This window comes from Camelus dromedarius, chromosome 17 (genome assembly GCF_036321535.1).
Source record: "Camelus dromedarius isolate mCamDro1 chromosome 17, mCamDro1.pat, whole genome shotgun sequence".
Taxonomy (NCBI): Eukaryota; Metazoa; Chordata; class Mammalia; order Artiodactyla; family Camelidae; genus Camelus; species Camelus dromedarius.
This window is the reverse complement of record NC_087452.1, coordinates 15,338,033-15,356,190: the sequence shown is the minus strand read 5'-3', so window position 1 is coordinate 15,356,190 and position 18,158 is coordinate 15,338,033. Positions and strand designations below refer to the sequence as shown.

General features: G+C 40.5%; 1 protein-coding gene across 1 annotated transcript in view; it reads left to right on the top strand.

Moving 5' to 3' along the window:
• Positions 1-18,158, top strand: part of GXYLT2 (glucoside xylosyltransferase 2) — a 72,028-nt gene that overhangs the window by 40,111 nt on the left and 13,759 nt on the right. The window contains exons 4-5 of the mRNA XM_031470737.2: positions 14,382-14,633; positions 15,753-15,876. Coding sequence (XP_031326597.2) covers positions 14,382-14,633; positions 15,753-15,876 — 376 coding nt within the window. The remainder of the gene's footprint in view (positions 1-14,381; positions 14,634-15,752; positions 15,877-18,158) is intronic.

Genomic DNA, 18,158 nt, shown 5'->3' with positions numbered 1-18,158 from the left:
GTGCTCGCCCAACTTGTACAAGGTCCTGGGTTCAATCCCCAGTCCCTCCATGAAAATAAATAAATACCTAATTACCTCCCCCCAAACAAAAAAACAACAAAAAACAAAGAACCAAAAAATTTAAATAAATTACTTCCCCTGGCCAAAAAAAAGGGGGAAAAAAAGGAAATAAGTAAAAATAAATCTAACTACCACCACTCCCCTCCCCCCAAAAAACAATGTTTATTGAGCCCCAGCTATGTGACTGGCCCTAGAAATATAATTGCGAACAAGATATCCAAATTTCCTGCTTTCATGGAGCTTATATCCAAGTCAGGAAAGAATGACATAAATACTTAAATTATTAGTTAATTTCCCTTACTAATAAGAATGATGGGAAAAAAAAACGAACGTTTAGAGAGTGATGAGTGGAGCTCTCTGAGGAGGTAGCAGCTGAGGAGATCTGAATTCCTGGCCATATAGAAATCACACATAAAGATAAATGTGTACAAACAATCTGGGGTGATTTTCACTAAACTGTTAAGGTTGGTTAACTCTAAAAAGAGGTGAGAGGGTTGCGGGAGCTTGGAGTCATGGTGTGGTGGGGATAGGCACAAAAACAACAATTTGAATTTCTTATTCTCTGCATTGCTGAATTTGTACTTTTATAACACCCAAGCATGAATTTGTGTATTGTGTAATTTAGACAATTTTTTAATGGCAAAGCAATAAGAAAGAAAAAATAAGAGCATTAAAGCTTTTCGTAATGTGTGAAAACTGTCTATTCCCGTTTACAATGACATAGAGGCAGGCCAGAATTACAGAGAATTAGGGAAGGTATTGGCCTCTTTCTGGCCAGGTATTCTGGTTCTCAGTGTATTTACATTAATACAAACAGTAAACATGGCAATGATAATAGAGAAAAGGATGATTGTACTGATCTACTTACTTATCTGTCTGCCATCTGCGTCCCTTCCCTCCTGCATGCCACTCCTGGAGTTTTGGTTTTTGAATGCTAGTCTCGTGTGGATTTTCAGCCCAGAGCCTTCCTAGACTCCCTGTTGTCTTGTAGGATCAAGCCGAAACCCCTCAGCCTGGTGTTCACGACCCTTTGCATTCTGAGTTCACCTATTAACTTTTTAGCATTGTTCTAAATCATGAATTCCCATTCCACCAGGCTGGTCTGCCATTGTCCTTCCAAGATGCTGTGCATATTACCCTACTCCATACTGTTACTTGAGGACCAAGCTTGTCCCCTCCCCCTCTTCCAGCCTCACTTATTAAAATCATGCCCAGTAATTCAAAACTCAGCCCAATAATCTAAGCTCAAAATTGTCTTTCCCTTTAACCAATTGCTTCTCATAGACACACACATAGGTTTCTGAGATCAGATATCGATGTGAATTCATGTTTTTTTAAGTAGATAGATAGATAGATAGATAGATAGATAGATAGATAGATAGATAGATAAATAGATAGATAAATTCTAGATCTGTATGTATGCATTGGTGAATATCCATACATGTATTTCCTAGCAATCCACTGAGAGAGGCTAGAAGCAGTGACATCCCAGTAGCAATGAGCATACCTTGCACTCAGATCTTGGCTTCTAAATTCCATCCTTGAATAAAAGGAACCAGGGCTCCTTGGAGAACTTGTTGATTCTAGAGCTGAAGGCAGGGAAAGTGCAAAACAAATCTGAAGTGTCTTGCGGTGCTAGAAAGTAAGGATGTGCAAAAAAAAAAAAAGAAATAAAAGGACGGGCATACATATTGAAAGAGCACAGGAGCCAATCTAAAAGAGCTCCTAATGACCAGAGTTGAAACAGCTTGAGTAACAAGATAAATAATGATAGTATCAAATTATAATCCCCCAAATAAAATAATTTTCACAAGTCCATACTAATAAAAATAAATAGATGAACAAATAAATGAATGGGAAGAAATGACAACTCTTTTCTTACAGAAGAATTCAATTACTACATGTAGAAAGAAATGTGGGGAGAAAAAAAAGAAGTGTGGGAAATAGGAAACCACCATTAGAACCCCACAGTACTAATTACTGCAGGTAAGATCTACCAGTGAATACTAAAATTAGGGGGTTTAAGTTTAACCAGAAATAGGATATTTTCATGGTTTCAAAGGTCCTCTATTACAATATTTCATAATTACAAAGGGTACTGTGAAGAATACTGGCACCTTAGCCAAGTGATCGAGGGTCACATCACTACTAAGACCTACCAGTGTGATGCCCACCCAGAGAAGGGTGCACACGGAGAAGGACACTTCACCTCTGCAGTATTTTTCCTGACAGTGCATGACTTCAGTCTAACCATAAGAAAATACCCAGATTGAGAGGCTTTGTACAAAATAGCTGACCAGTATTCTTCAAAGGAGTCAAGCTCGTGAATAGGCAAGGAAAGATTAAGGAATTGTCACAGATTGGAGGAGAGTAAGGATTTAGGACAGTTCAATGCAATGTGATATCCTTGGTTGGATTTTGAAACAGAAAAAAAGACATTAGTGGGAAAACTGGTAAAATCAGAGTCATTCTATAATTAACAGTATTGTGCCAAGGTTAGTTTATTAGTTTTAATAAATGTGGGATTGCTATGTAAGATATGAACAGAAGAGAGTCTCGGTGAAGAGTACATGGGAACTCTCTGGACCTTATGCAACTCTTCTGTAAGCCTAAAGTAATCTCAGAATAAAAAATTTAAACACACACACATACATACTTACATGCACATTCCAGGGGCCCATGTCAGACCTAATAATTCAGAATCTGGAGGTAGGGCCTGGGAATCTGTATCTTAAACAAACTTCTTAGATGATGTTCAAGTTAGAGTAATTGTTCTCTAACACCAGCTTCGTCCATCATTCCCGTTGTTAACATGTACAGTTACTGCTTTTGTTAGATGAAAACAACATGGTAAAGCGAAAGGAGTGTGGGCTTTGGTGTCAGGGAGCGCTCATTTCACCCAGGTGCTGCCATTTACTAGTGCCAACCTTAGGTAAGCTATTTAAGCTCATCTGTTAAATATGAGTAATAATACCACCCTGGCCGAGTTGTTGAGGCACATACAATAATGCAGCGTGTGTATGAAATGGCCAGGATGATGCTTAGTGCTTAACAGGTGCTAAATAAACAAAAGGATTATTATTCCTTTATATTTGTAAGTTACTTTATTGACAAAAATATCTGCTGATTGAATATTTAGTATAGCTGTGTGACTTTGGACGAGTAACTTAACCTTTCTGTGTTTCCTCATCCATAAAATGGGGGCCATAATAGTACTACCTCATTAGATTGTTGTGAGGATTAAATGAACTAATGTGGGAAAGCTTGTTGAGCAGTACCTAGAACAAATTAAATGCTATGTAAGTGGTTAGAATTATTATAATTATTTAGTCAAATAGAATCTTATCTGTCTAATTATTTTATGAGATTATTGCTTACATTGAAGTCTTAGGCTGTTGCCTCTTTTAATTAGTTTTGATTCTTTCAGATTTCCACCTCTGTTTACTAGAGGATCTCTCAGAGGCCACTTAGCTATCAGTGGAAATGTTTAATATTATCTGGCTTTCTCCCTTTCCTCAGTAATTATTTTCTCTGTAATAGCTTGAAGATAGGTCCAGTGTGTATTTTTTGAAAAAGAATGTAACAGAATGGTGGTGGAAATTGATCAAATTGTAGTATGTAATAAAATGTGGAATTTCCCTTTTGTTCTGATTTTGGCTTGAAGGCTTAGGAATTTTGGTCCCAAGGGATAAAGTTCAACTAGCCCTAGAAATCCTCCTATTCCATCCAGTTCATCTTTGTGAAGAATGGGAAGGAGTGGGGGATTCCAACATATTCCCCAGAATCTACCCCCTTAGGAGAGAGCTCTCTGTTACAGAGAAGGAGGCAGGTAGCGGAGGGGACATTGTCTGTGCTCCTTCCTTGGCAAAAGTGGGCTTGGTCAGCTTTGAAAGACATCTCACCTGGAGAAGTGTATGCTCTAGGAACGAATCATCCTCCAAAACAGGAAAAGAAAGAAAAAGGACAGGGACCTGATAGAATTGTGAAAATTACAGATTATCTTACAGTAACTCCTAGAAGGTATTTTGTTTAGGGAAATAAAAATTCACAAAGGTAGAAATAGGTGCATGAACACCAATGAGTACATTGTGTAAAACCACTTTATTTGAGATGAAAAATATAATAATGGTATACATACTTAATTTTTCCCATTTTTATTGTGGTAAGATATGCATAACATGAAATGTATTAGCCATTTTTAATTGGACAGCTCACCAGCACTAAGTACATTCACGTTGTTGTGCATACCACCGCCACCATCCATCTCCAGAACTTTTTCATCTTCCCAAACTGAAGCAGTATCTGTAGTTCTTGTGTCTTTCCATGGGGACAGTCATTTCTTCAGCCATAATCTGATTCAGTGTATATGGAGACCGGGACTTTATGACTGTAGAGATGAATGATTGCTATTCTAGGTATATTCAACTTTCTTTGTTTTTTCTGTATATAGGAGATGTCTTCACTTGGCAAAAAAAAAAGTTTCTTTTTTTTAAGTTCTTGAAATCTGTACTTTCTTCCTCTCTGTTTCCACCTCCTGCTCTAACCCTCTTTAAATATTTCTTCCTTCTCCTGATGATCACTAATGTCATTTAGCAAAGATCCCTGCTCTGGAATTCAGTCCTACTTGAATCTAAATGGCTTTTTTGTCTTTGCTCCTGTTCTGTCCTTTCCCTCCTCCAGCTCCCTTTCCATTCCTTCAGTTTTTAGGTAAAGAGATGGAGTGATATACATAATTAGCAACTTAGCTGTGCCATCAAGAGAAGCCTGGAGGCTGAGGGACTGGACCATACCAGCAAACAAATGACGTTCAGTGTAGTAAGGTGTTATGTTGGTTTTCTCTTCAGAAACTTGGGTCTTCTATTTTTCAGTTATTCACAGACCTTCTTGTTTCTCAGGACCTGTCCTTTCTTCTATGATTAGCCTTGAAGCGTGTCTGAAGTTACATTGATTCTGAGATAGTTCAGCAGTTGAATTCCCTACTTTGAGTAAATATTTAGTGGGTGCCTAACTCATCTACTTGGCATTGCACGAGGCACATAAACGTTAAGAGTTTAAGTAGACACAGAGGGGCCCTGTCCTCATGGAGCCTCTATTCTAATTAGGTAAGGCAAACAATAGACAAGAAAATAATTTAACAAGAGGCTACTGGTCGTGGACAGAGATAACTAGGGTGGTGTGATGGAGAGACTGGAGAGAGAGAGGAAGGAGGCTCTTGGGGAAGCCTTTCTGAGGAGGTAACACCTCAGCTCAGGTCTGCACGATGGGTTAAGGCTGGACGTTCAAGAATGGTCAGTGGAGAGCTCTGCCTCACATCTGGGAAGCCATTGGTAGCACTTCACCGAGAGGCCTGGGAAGTTGCTTGTCATGTATCCCAGGAGCTCTCAGGAGCTTCATCTCCAGACCCAAGGAACAGGGAGAGATGTGAAGTTACGGCTACTTGATTTCTATCAGCAGATATGATTTCAGGACATCATTAATTTTCACCCTAATCATAGTTTTTGATAATTTCAGCAGTTATCTAAAGTGATAACTCACAAGCCTTGAAACTGACTAAACCATCAGGGCTGCACATGTATTTCATAATCAGTAAATATTACTGTTTTTCAGCAAATTTGAGTACCTTATCTTCTTCATCTTAGATGCACTGAACCTAGGGAATGAAGTGAAAGAGAACATCCCAAAAGACTAATCCTTTGTTAAATAAGAGAGCTTTAACTTTTATCTTTTCTTTCTGAATGGGGAGACAGGGGGACTTACGTGTTAGTTTCTACCTAAGCAAAGACTTAAGAGCATCTCTGACAGAGGAAGCCCTGGCCATTGGCAAGAAGAGAGGTAAGAGATCATTGGCTCCCTACTAAGTTTATTTTGCTCCCTGCCCTCTGTTGACTTTGACAGTAACTGAGCCATAATGAAAAGTTGGAGGTCCTGAAGCCAAGAAAAACCTTAGGCTGTGCTAGGAGGTAAAAGATCACCACTGATAGGAACTTGGTCCCCCTTAGAGACAGAATGTGTCCATCCTACAGAGCTTTTTACGGATCACGGTTCATGTGTAATAAAATTGCAGTGAAAAGTCTTAAAGAGGTTTAAAGATGAAAATGGCATCCTCTAATGTAAGTTTTTTTAAAAGCTCTCTGGATGTATCATCATGATTAAGGCTCAATCCATCAGAAGGATATATCCACTCTAAATGAGTATGTACCTAGTAACAGAGCTTTCAAATCTACAAAGCAAAACCATGATTAGACAAATAGAGAAACAGACAAATCCACCATCAGAGTTGGAGACATCAATGCTCCTCTTTTAATAATTGTCTATTAGTCTGAAAATTAATGATGGCTCCCAAATAATACATGTTGATGTAAATGAATCTGCAGTAACTTCATATTTCTCCCCTCCTTCTTTGTGTCTGAAGATAAAACTCCATAAAGCTCCTGTGGTTATAATAAACAAACAGAAAGTCAGTTAGGACCCAGAAACCCTTGACAGCACTGTCAACCAGGTGACCTAATTGGCAGCTATAGAATTTATAGAATGTTCCACCCAACAACTGCAGAATAAACATTCAGCATTCACCAAGATAGACCATATGCTGGGCCATAAAGCAAGTGTCAGTGAATTTGAGAGGATTGGAATCACGCAGAGTATGCTTCCTGACTACAAGGAAATGAAATTAGAAATAAATAATAAAAAGACATCTGGAAAATCCCAAATTTTTGGAAATTAAACAACACTCTTGTAAATATCCCATGGGCCAAAGAAGAAATCACACTGGAGATTGAAAATCCCTCTGGCTGCTCTGTGAGGAATAGATTGGAGGTGGTGAGTGTGTATACAGGGAGGCCAGTGAATGGACCATCCAGAACTCTAGGGGAGCTGTAATGGTGCCTTAGACTCAGGGTGAGGCAGTGGAAAGGGAGAGAAATGGGAAGATTCAGATGTATTTTGGAGGAAGAGCTTTTGGGACTTGCTGCGGATTGGATGTGAGTGATGTGGGTAGGAGAGAGAGCATCAGACCTCAAGGTTCATAGTTCAAATCATTTCACAGCTCCCCAAAGTTCTTGGGATCAAGTCCAAATCTGTCAGCACAGCTGACGGGGCTCCTGCCCACTTGGCCAGCCTAATCTCTCACCAGCCCTGGCTCTCCGCATGTAAGCTCCAGCCCCACCAACCAACTTGCCATCCTCCCCCGTGTGTTGCTGTCTCCTGGTCACTGGGCCTTTTCACATGCTGTTCCATTTATCTTCAACACTCATTGCCCTGCTCTCCACTTACTTACCTTTTGGCTTAGATGTTGCTTCCTCTGGGAAGCCTTCCCTGATTTCACTCTAGACTGGTTCAGGAGCCCTGCTGTGTGCTTCTGTGCTACCCCTACCATCACCCACGCCTTACTTTGCTTTGCCTCTTGTCTGTCTCCCTGACTAAAGCTCCTTGAGAACAGAGAACATGTCTCATTCTTTTACTATGACTACAACTATGACTAGTACTTCAGCCACCGCCACCACCACCACAGGCAGTTACTGGGCTCAGAGAGTGAGACAATAAGAATGTCACATAGCAGTTACTGAGTCCTCACTGTGTGTGCCGGGGGCTTCACACGCATTATCTCATTTGATCATCCTGGTAGCCCTCCAAAGCACATGACCAATCCCTCTTACAAAATGAAGAAACTAAGGCTTAGAAGGCTTCAAGCAGCTTGCCCAAGACCGCACGGTTAGAAGTGGAAACAGAATCTGAACACAGGTGGTTTGATTTCAAACCCCAGACTTTCAACCACCAGGTTGTACTGTCAGAGTCAGAACAAAGTTGAAGCAAAATGAACTTAAGGGAGAGCCAGCGGCCCCTGATCACCTTGCTGCCCGTGGCCAGCCTTGGGTCCTTCCCCAGCGCAAAGAGCCAGCGGAGTTCCCGGAGGCAGCTACCCAGGTTGGGGTGGTGAAGGGAGTGAAGGCAACATCGGGGACAAACAGCTATTGTGCGCTGCCTCTTTTTCCCTTTCTCTGTGAAAACAAAGGCCTCGTTTCTAGTGCTGAGTAATTTCCATAAGGGAATTAGAATGGCTAATTTTATATCCCTTTGGTAAATATTCCTCTATCCATTATAACGTGGCCACAATGATCCTCTTCAAATTAATGCCAGCAATAACTGCTGCAGAATTAGCCTCCAGAGACACGATGCTATAGAAAGAGTTGGTTTTTTTCTCCTGGTCTTTTGTTTTTTCAGATAAAGAGTAAAAACGCCTTATGCTCTTGTTTGCAGTCAAGGTAATAAGTGGATTATGATATTAGAAAGGTTCAAAAACTTCAACTCTTCTCTGCTTGACTTTGACTATATAAAAGACGATTTGTGGTCGACACATGCTTTGACGTTCGGTTGCTCATTGATGCAAATGGCAACTAATTACACTTTACAAGGAAAAACACAGAGACTGATTACAGTAGCAACATGGCTATTTACTGAGTACTGACTGTGCACCAGCCACTGTACTGACTTTCTTGTGTGTTTTATTTCACTGGATGATTGTGACCACTTGGGAACTAGGATGGTGGTGGTGGTCTTGCTTCCCACTTTACACAAATGGGAAGCTGGGAACTAGAAACAAAGGAACTTGTCCAAAGTCAACAGCTCATGATGCCAGGATTTGAACTCAGGAATGCCAGACTTAACATTCCTAAGGACTATCCTCTACCTGATCTCTGAGATGTACCATTAGGGCTACTTTTGTGTGTCTGTTTTAAAATATGATTTACATACAAAAAGAGCACACCCTAGCGGGGAGCGTATAGTTCAAGTGGTAGAGCACGTGCTTAGCATGCGTGAGGTCCTAGGTTCAATCCCCAGTACTTTCATTTTAAAAAGTAATAATAATAATTAAATAAATAAACCTAATTACTCCTCCCCCCCAAAAATAGCCCATCCAGACACTATGTGTGTAGTTTAACAAGCTCACACCTGTGTAACCACTATTGTGGTCAAGAACTAGGCATACAACTGTCACCCTGGAAAGCTGCTGTCAATGCTTCCCTTCCCAGGACCACCACAGGCATCTTTATATTTCAGGGAGGACAGCTGCAGAGAAAGAGGGAGGGAGCTAGGCTTCAGCAGCTGCAAACTCCAATACATATGTGCAAGGGCCAGACAGGTGACTAGGGAACGACACACATTGGGTGCAGTCTCAGTTAAAGGTGACTCCATCTTACCTGTTGCTTAGGTTAAAATCCTTGCGGCTGCCCTTGACTCTTCTGTTACTCTCACATCCCAAATCCAGTCTGCTGGGGAAATCCTATTAGCTGTATTTCAAGCCATATTAAGGATTCAGCCTCTTCTCACTCCCTGGGTTGTTACCACCTGAGCCAAGCCAGCACCGATCTCCCCTGAATTATTGAAATAGCATCCTAACTGGTCTCCCTGCTTCCCCTGGGTGCCCCAGTCGTCTGTTCTCAGCACAGCATCCAAAGTGATTCTTTAATCTTAGTCAGACCTAGTCACTCCTCTGGTAAAAGCATTTCAATGGATTCTGTCTAAAAACTGAAATTCTTCCAAGGGCAGACAAAGCCCTCAGTGAAGTGACTGGCCCACTCACCTGTCCTCATCTCTGGCTCTTCTCTTGGTAGCTCACTGTGGTCCAGCCGCCCCAGCCCTCTGATGTTCTGAGAGTGGGCCAGCCATTCCCCCACTATGTATACTTACCACCTCCTTCTCAATGAGGCCTTCCCAATGGCCCCACTTAAAATTGCAAACCCCACCCCATGTGGGTCCCCTGTCCCTTTCCCTGCTTTATTTTTAACCTGCTTATATGCTATAGAATCAATATATTTATCTTGCTTATTATCTGACTCCCTCATGAGGACAGAGATTGTCTGTCTTTGTCACTGCTGGTCACATCTAGTACCTAGTGGACCCTAGAATGCAGTGAGGGGCAGCTGAGGCCAAGCACCAGCAGATTTTTCCCATATAGGATGTAGGCTGTTCTTGCCTGAGCTGTAGATTTTTCAAAAGAAGACAGAAATTCAATTATTTTTGTGATATCGCAGTTTTTTTTAAATGTGGCAACCAATTCAAAAATTTTAAATAACTACATATTTTAAAAATCCATCCATGGGCTGAATTTGACCTGCAGGCCCCACTCTGCGTTCCCTAGTTTAGACTGAACTGGATTTGCCACCTTAACTAAAGATTTGCAAGCTTACTAAAAGCAGTAGCTGTAAATTTACTGATGAGTTTTTCTTCCTTGTCCTTCAATCCCAGTCCAGAAAATGTGTCTCAGAGTCAAACCACAGGGACCCAGGGTATAGCTCAGTGGTAAAGCGCATGCTTAGCATGCAAGAGGTCCTGGGTTCAATCCCCATTACCTCCAGTAAAAAAATAAATAAACCTAATTACTGCTCCGCACCAAAAAAAATAAATTAATTAAATAAAAATAAAATAGTTGGACAAAAAAAAAAAAAAAAGAAACCGCATCAGAGGAGGGATGAGGGGTGGTTCTGGAGAAGGACTGTGCAGGGGGGGCCTCCCACCCCTGAGGAGACCAATCAGGGGCCTGTGTGGTTGCACCTGGTGGGATCCAGGCTGTTATTCATGTGTCCCTCAATGCTTATTGCTTGTCTTCCAGACATTTGTCACCTCCTGCCACAGTGCTAGCTCCCAGGCCAGCCCCCCAGGGTGAGACTAGCAGGAAATTAGGAATGAAAATGAGCTGTTAGACCAGGACCCTGTGAAGTGCACCTCCTCCTCCGCCAGCCGAGCCCCTGCAGTCTGATCATGCGCTGTGCTGGTGAGGATGAGGGGAAGGAGGCGCCCTCTTACCTTGCTGGCAGGAGCCTGAATGTATCCACTTCTAGGCATGTCGTTTGGGAATAGCTATCAAATTTCCAAATGCACGTATTCTTTGACCAAGGAATTATATTTTAATTAATTTATTCTATAGAGACACTCATGTGTGCTGAAATGAATTAAGATGAGGATTTTTTCACTGTAACATTGTTTATAATAACAAAAGCTTGATAAAAGCCTAAATGTTCTACAGTAGGTGACATAAATTATGCTAGATCCATGCAATGAAGCATGAATGAAATGCACAGACATAAAAAATAATAAACAAAATCTGTGCGTGCCCTCCCACATTTATTGATTTGGTTATTTAAAAAGCACTCAGGCTGGTGACACGGTGTGTGCTATGCTATCATTAGGTTTTTTGTTTGTTAGTTTGTTTTTTATTGAATGTTACAATGTGTCAATTTCTGGTTTACAGCACAATGTCCAGTCATTATGCTATCATTTGTGACATAAAAGAGGAAGTTGTACATGTGTGGCTACTTTTTCTTTTGTTTTTTTCTTCTCCTCACCTTTTTATTTTATTTTATTTTTTAATTGACTATAGTCAGTTTACAATGTTGCATCAATTTCTGGTGTACAGCATAATGTTTCAGTCATACTTATAAATACATGTATTCATTTTCAGATTCTTTTTCATTATGGATTACTACAAGATACTGAATACAGTTCCCTGTGCTGCACAGAAGAAACTTGTGGCTATTTTTTCTTACGTGCATAAAATATCTCTGGCATAACAGAGAGTAATCCAGTAATGTGGTTACCCCTGTGGAAGGGAAGTGGTGACGAAAGTACAAGGAGGAATAACTTGTCAATGAGTTTACTTTAATATGTTTTTATTTTTGAACCATGTAAATATTTACTAAATTTAAAGGAGAAAGAAATGCCATATTATGTGCTTAGAAATTTCTCTGAAAATACACCCATGGTAGTGTTGTTTACAACATTAAAAAACGAAAAAAAGTGGGAGCAATTCACATGTCAAATAATAGGATACTGGTTAAATAAAAATTTAGGTGAATTTAAGATTTTTCTGATTTTAAAAATTTCTGATACAGTTTTCATTTGCCTCTTTCTCTCCTGATTAAAGATACTGCCTGTAGCTTCATGATGGAATGCCTCCATCCTTCAGATCTTTTTAGTTTTCCCTTTTCAGACCTTCAAGCCTTTTTGTTTTTTGTTTGTTTGTTTTGACAAAGTGGTAACACTTTTATTTTACTGAAGTGATGATAACTTTAACAATAATATTTATCTAAGACCAAGAAAAGGACTAAAGTAATCAGTGAGCTTGAATTTGGGGGCTAGATATATACATAACCCTTAATCGATTAAAACATTAATATTATATGATTTTATTCAGGCCTTAATAGACAATCAGCCATGAAGAGAAATCTGCTCTCTTTCAGGTGAATTTGAAGTAGCTTTCTCTGCCTCTCTGATTCTATAGTTCTGAAGTAGCTTTTTAGTGGAACACTGTGCGGTCTCTTATTTCCTTAAACACATTCTAGAAAGTGACTTTATTGTGTGGTAACCTTGTTAGCCAAAATCCAACAAGTTTATCATTATTTGAAACATTAACTTAGATGGAACCCTTTTCTGTGCGTTAGTTTTCCTTCCCAGTAAAATAAGATTTTTGCACGAGATACATCTTATGCCGTAATTGTATAGTTTACTCATTCTTTTGTGGAGGGTTTGCCCTTCCTCCAATGTACCCTGGAGCTGTGATTTAAAACATAAAATCAGCAGGCTAGTGCTCATCTGTGGTGCAGCTTTTACCTTTCCATGGCTAAATAAGAAAAAAATAAGTATAATGTGGTAGATTATTATAAATGTATTCAATTTAAAGAATTCATCCTAATTCTGAAATTAGGATCTTCAAATTGCTAAATGGATGTCAAGATAATCTTCTTTTATGAAGTGGTAGGTGATCATTATCTTTAATTTTATTTTATTGATTTGTAAATTTATTCCTCCAGCAGATGAGGAAGGAAAGATAAATCCAGCTGATCATGTAAGTTTTGAAATTATTCAAGACTGAAATCTCCATGATGCCTGTATCATACAGTGCCCAGTTATTGAGTTTTAAATACTAGGATCCCAATGGAGTGTTGTCTTGGTTTGCCATAACAAAATACCATAACTGGGTGGCTAAGACCACAGAAATTTATTTTCTCATAGCTCTGGAGGCTAGAGGTCTGAGATCAGGGAGACAGTATGGTTGGGTTCTGGTGAGAACCCTCTCCCTGACGTGCAGACTGCTGCCTTCTCACTGTCTCCTCGTATGGCAGAGAGAGAAACCTGGTGTCTCTTCAAATAAGGACAAGAATCTCATCTCGAGAGTTTCACCCTCAGGACCTCTTCTAACCCTAATTACCTCCCAAAGACCCCCATCTCCAAAAACCATCACATTGGGGGTTAGGGCTTCAACATAATGAATTTTGGAAAGACACATTCAGTCCATAACAAGTGTTGTTATGGGGTCAGGATGATGATCCTTCCTTGGTTAAACTACCTCTAAATTTGGAAAACGATGCCAAAACAAAGCAAGTAACACGATTACTAACTACAGCTTTGAAGTCTCAAACTCAGGGCAAAATTCTGGTAAACTAAGCACTTAGCCAAGGAGAACTTACTTAAGATGGCTGGCTTGAATGATCTACAACAGAGGTTGACAATGCCTGAGTCAAGAATGGGTTTTACTTTTCAAATGGTTGAAAAAAATCAAAAGAATAAGGCTCTCTGATATCTGAAATGTATATGAAATTCGAATTTTAGTGTCCCTAAATTAAGTTTTATTGGAACCCTGCCATGCTCATTTGTTTATATGTTGTCCGTGGCTGCTTTTATGCTACAACAGCAGAGTTGAGTAGTTGCAACAGAGCCTAAAATATTTACTCTCTGACCCTTTAGAGAAAAACAGTTGCCAATCCCTGCAGGCAAAGCTGGCCAATAACTTGCTTTGCCTATTCCCAAGTCTAAATCTTAGCTGAAAATATGGTTTCAAAAAGATGCAGAACCTTACCCATCATCACTAGAAGAAATGGATCCAGGGACAGAGTATCTACCATAAAGCCTGGCGTGAGCTCGTCTAGAGATTGCCCACTTCAAGCAGTCTAATGCTGCCCTAGCTGTTCCAAGGAAAAACTAAGAGTGAAAGACAGAAGGCCTTATTGGAAGGTGGAAGAAGAAGAAAGCCAGAAAAATTTGCTGATGTCTTCTTTCCTTGGGAGGTCCAACCCCAGCCAAACAGAATCCAGGATCCTGGAATTGGACCAGTCTGGATCAAGACTGGTCTTCCTTTGAGTTTCTACCCTTTATTGATACTTGTCCCTCAAGCCCAAGGAGAAGGTAGGAATGGGAGCTAAGAATGGTACCCTTTCTAGAATTAACATTAACCAATGAAATTGGTGGTGGTGTTGATCTATCAGGCCACTTCCTTTGTTTCTGACTTACTGTTTTGTGTTCTCCCTCCTTGCCCAATACACACAAAGGTGATTTTAAAGGATGTGGACTCCCTTCTCTACGTGGACACCGACGTTCTCTTTCTGAGACCTGTCGATGACATCTGGAAGCTTCTGAGGCAGTTTAATTCCACGCAACTTGCAGCCATGGCCCCCGAGCATGAAATCCCCAAGATAGGCTGGTACAGCCGCTTCGCTCGGCACCCTTTCTATGGCTCCGCAGGAGTGAACTCAGGAGTCATGCTAATGAACTTAACTCGGATAAGAAGCACCCAGTTCAAGGTAAGGAAGTATTTTGAATATCCTTGTTTAAACATCAGGACTTTGTCTTCTCAACAGTGACTTTCCTGGAGTGTTAGTGTAATATTTTGGAAGCAGGTGGCTTGTCGGTGAGGATGGAAGAAGCCATTAAAGAGGAATGTATTTGGAAAGTGATGGAATATTTGTTGGTTAAGGAAAATCCCAGGAGATTATGGAATTTAAAGATATTCAGCCGAGTTACTATTCAGGAATATTATGTTGCACTTCTGAATTACATATTTGAACCCTGTGTGTATCCCAAGCTTCAAAAACCATGGAAAACTTCTTGGAATTACCCTACGGATATATTTACATAAGTATACAGAGAAAAATGTACAAGTCTGTTCATGGCCTCATCTTTTATCCCAGCGAAGACCTGGGAGAACCTAAATGAACGTCAGTAAAGAACAAGTCAAAAAAAAAATTATCCTCCAATTAAAAAGAATTAGGTAAATCTATAAGTGAGATAAACAAGATCTCTACAAAAATATTAGATGGAAAAAATTAAAATGCATTGAAGGCTGATACTACAGAGTGTGATCCCTTTTATGCCTTAGAAATTCCCAGAAGAATGCCTAAGAGCCTGGTAACTAATAGTGGATACATCTAGGGAAGGTAGAAATAGGAACTGAGGGAGGCCGGAGGAAAAATACTTTTACATTTTTTTTTCCCACATCTTTGTATGCTGTTTGACTATTTAGTCTGAATATGTTGCTTTTATCTTAAATAATTACTGTAAGATAAGGAAAGGATATTTTTCCTTAAGATACCTTAATTCTGCTGTCTGTATTTTGTTCCTTCACTTCCAAGGTAAGAGTTAAGCATACCAAAGGGAAGTTCAAACTGAGGCATGTTTTTCAGAGTAGAAACCACAGACCCAACCAGTTCCTGGTCCATTGTATCCATGTGTACATCTGTCATCTATAGCCCTAGTTTTGCTTTGTCCTATGCCTTGAGGCTAGCAGGACTCTCCTCTTATTTATTTCATTTTCATTCTGGGGTCAGGGGTGCAGGGGAGAACCAGTCCATCTACACTGATTCTCAGTGGACAGGATGTGTTTTCTGTGCCTCAGCTGCTCTCATGTTTTTTCTCTTTTCCAGAACAGCATGATTCCAACAGGCTTGGCTTGGGAGGACATGCTGTACCCTCTGTACCAGAAGTACAAGAATGCCATCACGTGGGGAGACCAGGACTTATTAAATATTATTTTTTATTTCAACCCAGGTAGGTTCTCTTTCGAAAATGCCATTTGTGTAGGAATCCACCCACATCGCCCAACAGAGCACATTCCAGCCTGGTTGGCCACTGATGAAGCTTGAATTGTGCCTGTGTCCCCTGCAAAGTGTGCCCTTTCATCCACCCCCAGTGTTTCACGGAGGCGGTCCTCGTGCTGCTGACACAAAAGGCCAAATGTTGAAACCTCCAACACTGGACTCCATTTTTCAAGAATATCTTTGAGATTTTGTCACACCATTCTTCTAAGAAGTACTGGCAGAATCAATGGGTGGCACAGAACTAAAGGAAAACATTATAATCTAGGCACGAGGCCCTGCATAGCCTGAACAATTGCTAGACTGAAGGGAATTGGTTCTTGGGATCCTTATAGTTAAGTGAGTTGTTGGGGGTTAAAAGGGTATAGAATAAGGATTCTGATTCCACATTCCTCTTTCTTTTCATCCAAGGCAAAAGTCTTCTTATGTTGTTAAGTCAGTGATATGATGGAGTTGGGGGAGGAAGGGAGGTGGAAATTTCTGGTCTGTTTTTATATTGACACCTAAAGCTAAACATTTTCCTTCTTTTCCTTCATCCTTGCTAAAACCTTGTTTAATGTTGTTAAAATCAAAACCATGTTTTCTCTTTAAGAAAGATCTTTGGACAAAAAAAAAAAGCACTCCTCACTCCAACTACTCAGGCCTCTCCTTTGTCTTTAAATATCCTGAAATAGACTCCTGTTTATAAAGACTTCTGCCTGTGGAATCCTGTCACCCTAGAAGCACCTACTATATACCTTTATTTGCTTGTTAACAAAATTCTGAAATGAAACTTAATCCCATATGCCTTTGGATTAAAAAGGAGCAATCCTGGGGAGAAAAAAAAAAAAGCAGGTTGAGATGGAGTTTGTTGCTGGGAAAGATTCCCCAATACTCACTCATTAGATGAAGAGGATGCCTTGGCTGTTTGCTTGTGGCATGTTTTAATCCATTTCAGTCTGATCGCAACAGGGATTTTAAAGTCTGCCCCTCCTGCTTTTTCTTCTTAATCACACTGCATCTTTTTTTCTAGGTGTAGTTGTTATTCATTAGGACTCTTGGTTGCAAATAAAAGATCCCTGGAGTTGGCCTAAGCACAAAGGATACTTTTTTGGTAAGCAAACAGGTGTCACATAGAAACCGAGGGCAGGAAGGCCAGCAGGCCAGGACCCGAAGCAGGAAAGGGAAAAGGATGAGGACCCCAGGTTGGACTTCCCTTTTCCCACTGAGGCTGTTTGTTCCTCTCTCAGAAGATTCTCATTCTTTGCTCAAAGCAAAGTACCAAGGTTTCATCCTCCAGGTCCAGCCACACAGAAGGAGAAGGCAGATGTTGAGAGCATGGGTCTGCTAGGCCAGGAGTGTGGAGCTAGGGAGTAGTGCCTGACGTTGATTATTTACTAAGGGCCAAATGCTGTTCTGAGTGTTCTCTTGTTTAATCCTCACAACAACCCTAAGAATAAAGTCCCCATTTTATAGACAGAGGTACTAAGGGAAAGAGAGTTAAACAATTTGCGGCAGAGCTAATAAGTGCCAGAGCAGGGATCCAAGTCCAGGCCACGCCCACTCCAGCCTGCACATTTTGGGGAAAGAGGAAATTTCAGAGGGAGAATCCTCGAGAGCTGGGCAGGTGTCCCAGAATGTGTCTCTCTCTCCTGCATTATTTCTGACCTTTAAATATTACATTTTTTCTCTCTGTTGTGTGGCTCAAACTATCTTCCATCAGTCTATTGTCCATATTCCCAGACTGAGGAATTCAAAAGGTTCGCCCAGTTGCCTCCCCAGAAATCCTCTCAGCCTGTTGCAGATTGTCTGAGGACGTGATCAGTGAGTAAATAACACTCAAAGGCAGTCACAAGCAGCTCTGCAATTAGGCGCTAGCCCCTGGTCTCTAATTAGGGCTGAAAACCACCTGAGTTCAGTGGCTTCCCACTGCCCCTCTCAGATCCCTTGAGCACAAGGATATTAGAAAATAATGATGAAGTTGTTCTGACTGCTGAATCTGAGCAGCAGCGAGTAAATACCCGAGTTTCCTAACTTGAGGTCAGTATTAGGTAACTCCTCGGTTGTTCTTTGTATGCCCTTCCTTTGATCTTGCATACTTCATCCAGGTACTTTATCAAACATGAGAGCTTTGACCTGCAATCCAGTGATAATCATTGCATTGAAAGGTTTTCTTTGTTTATATTGATTGTGAGCACTTTCTATACACCAGAACAAACTATATTTGAAAAAAAAAGTTGTCACCTTTATCCTTGG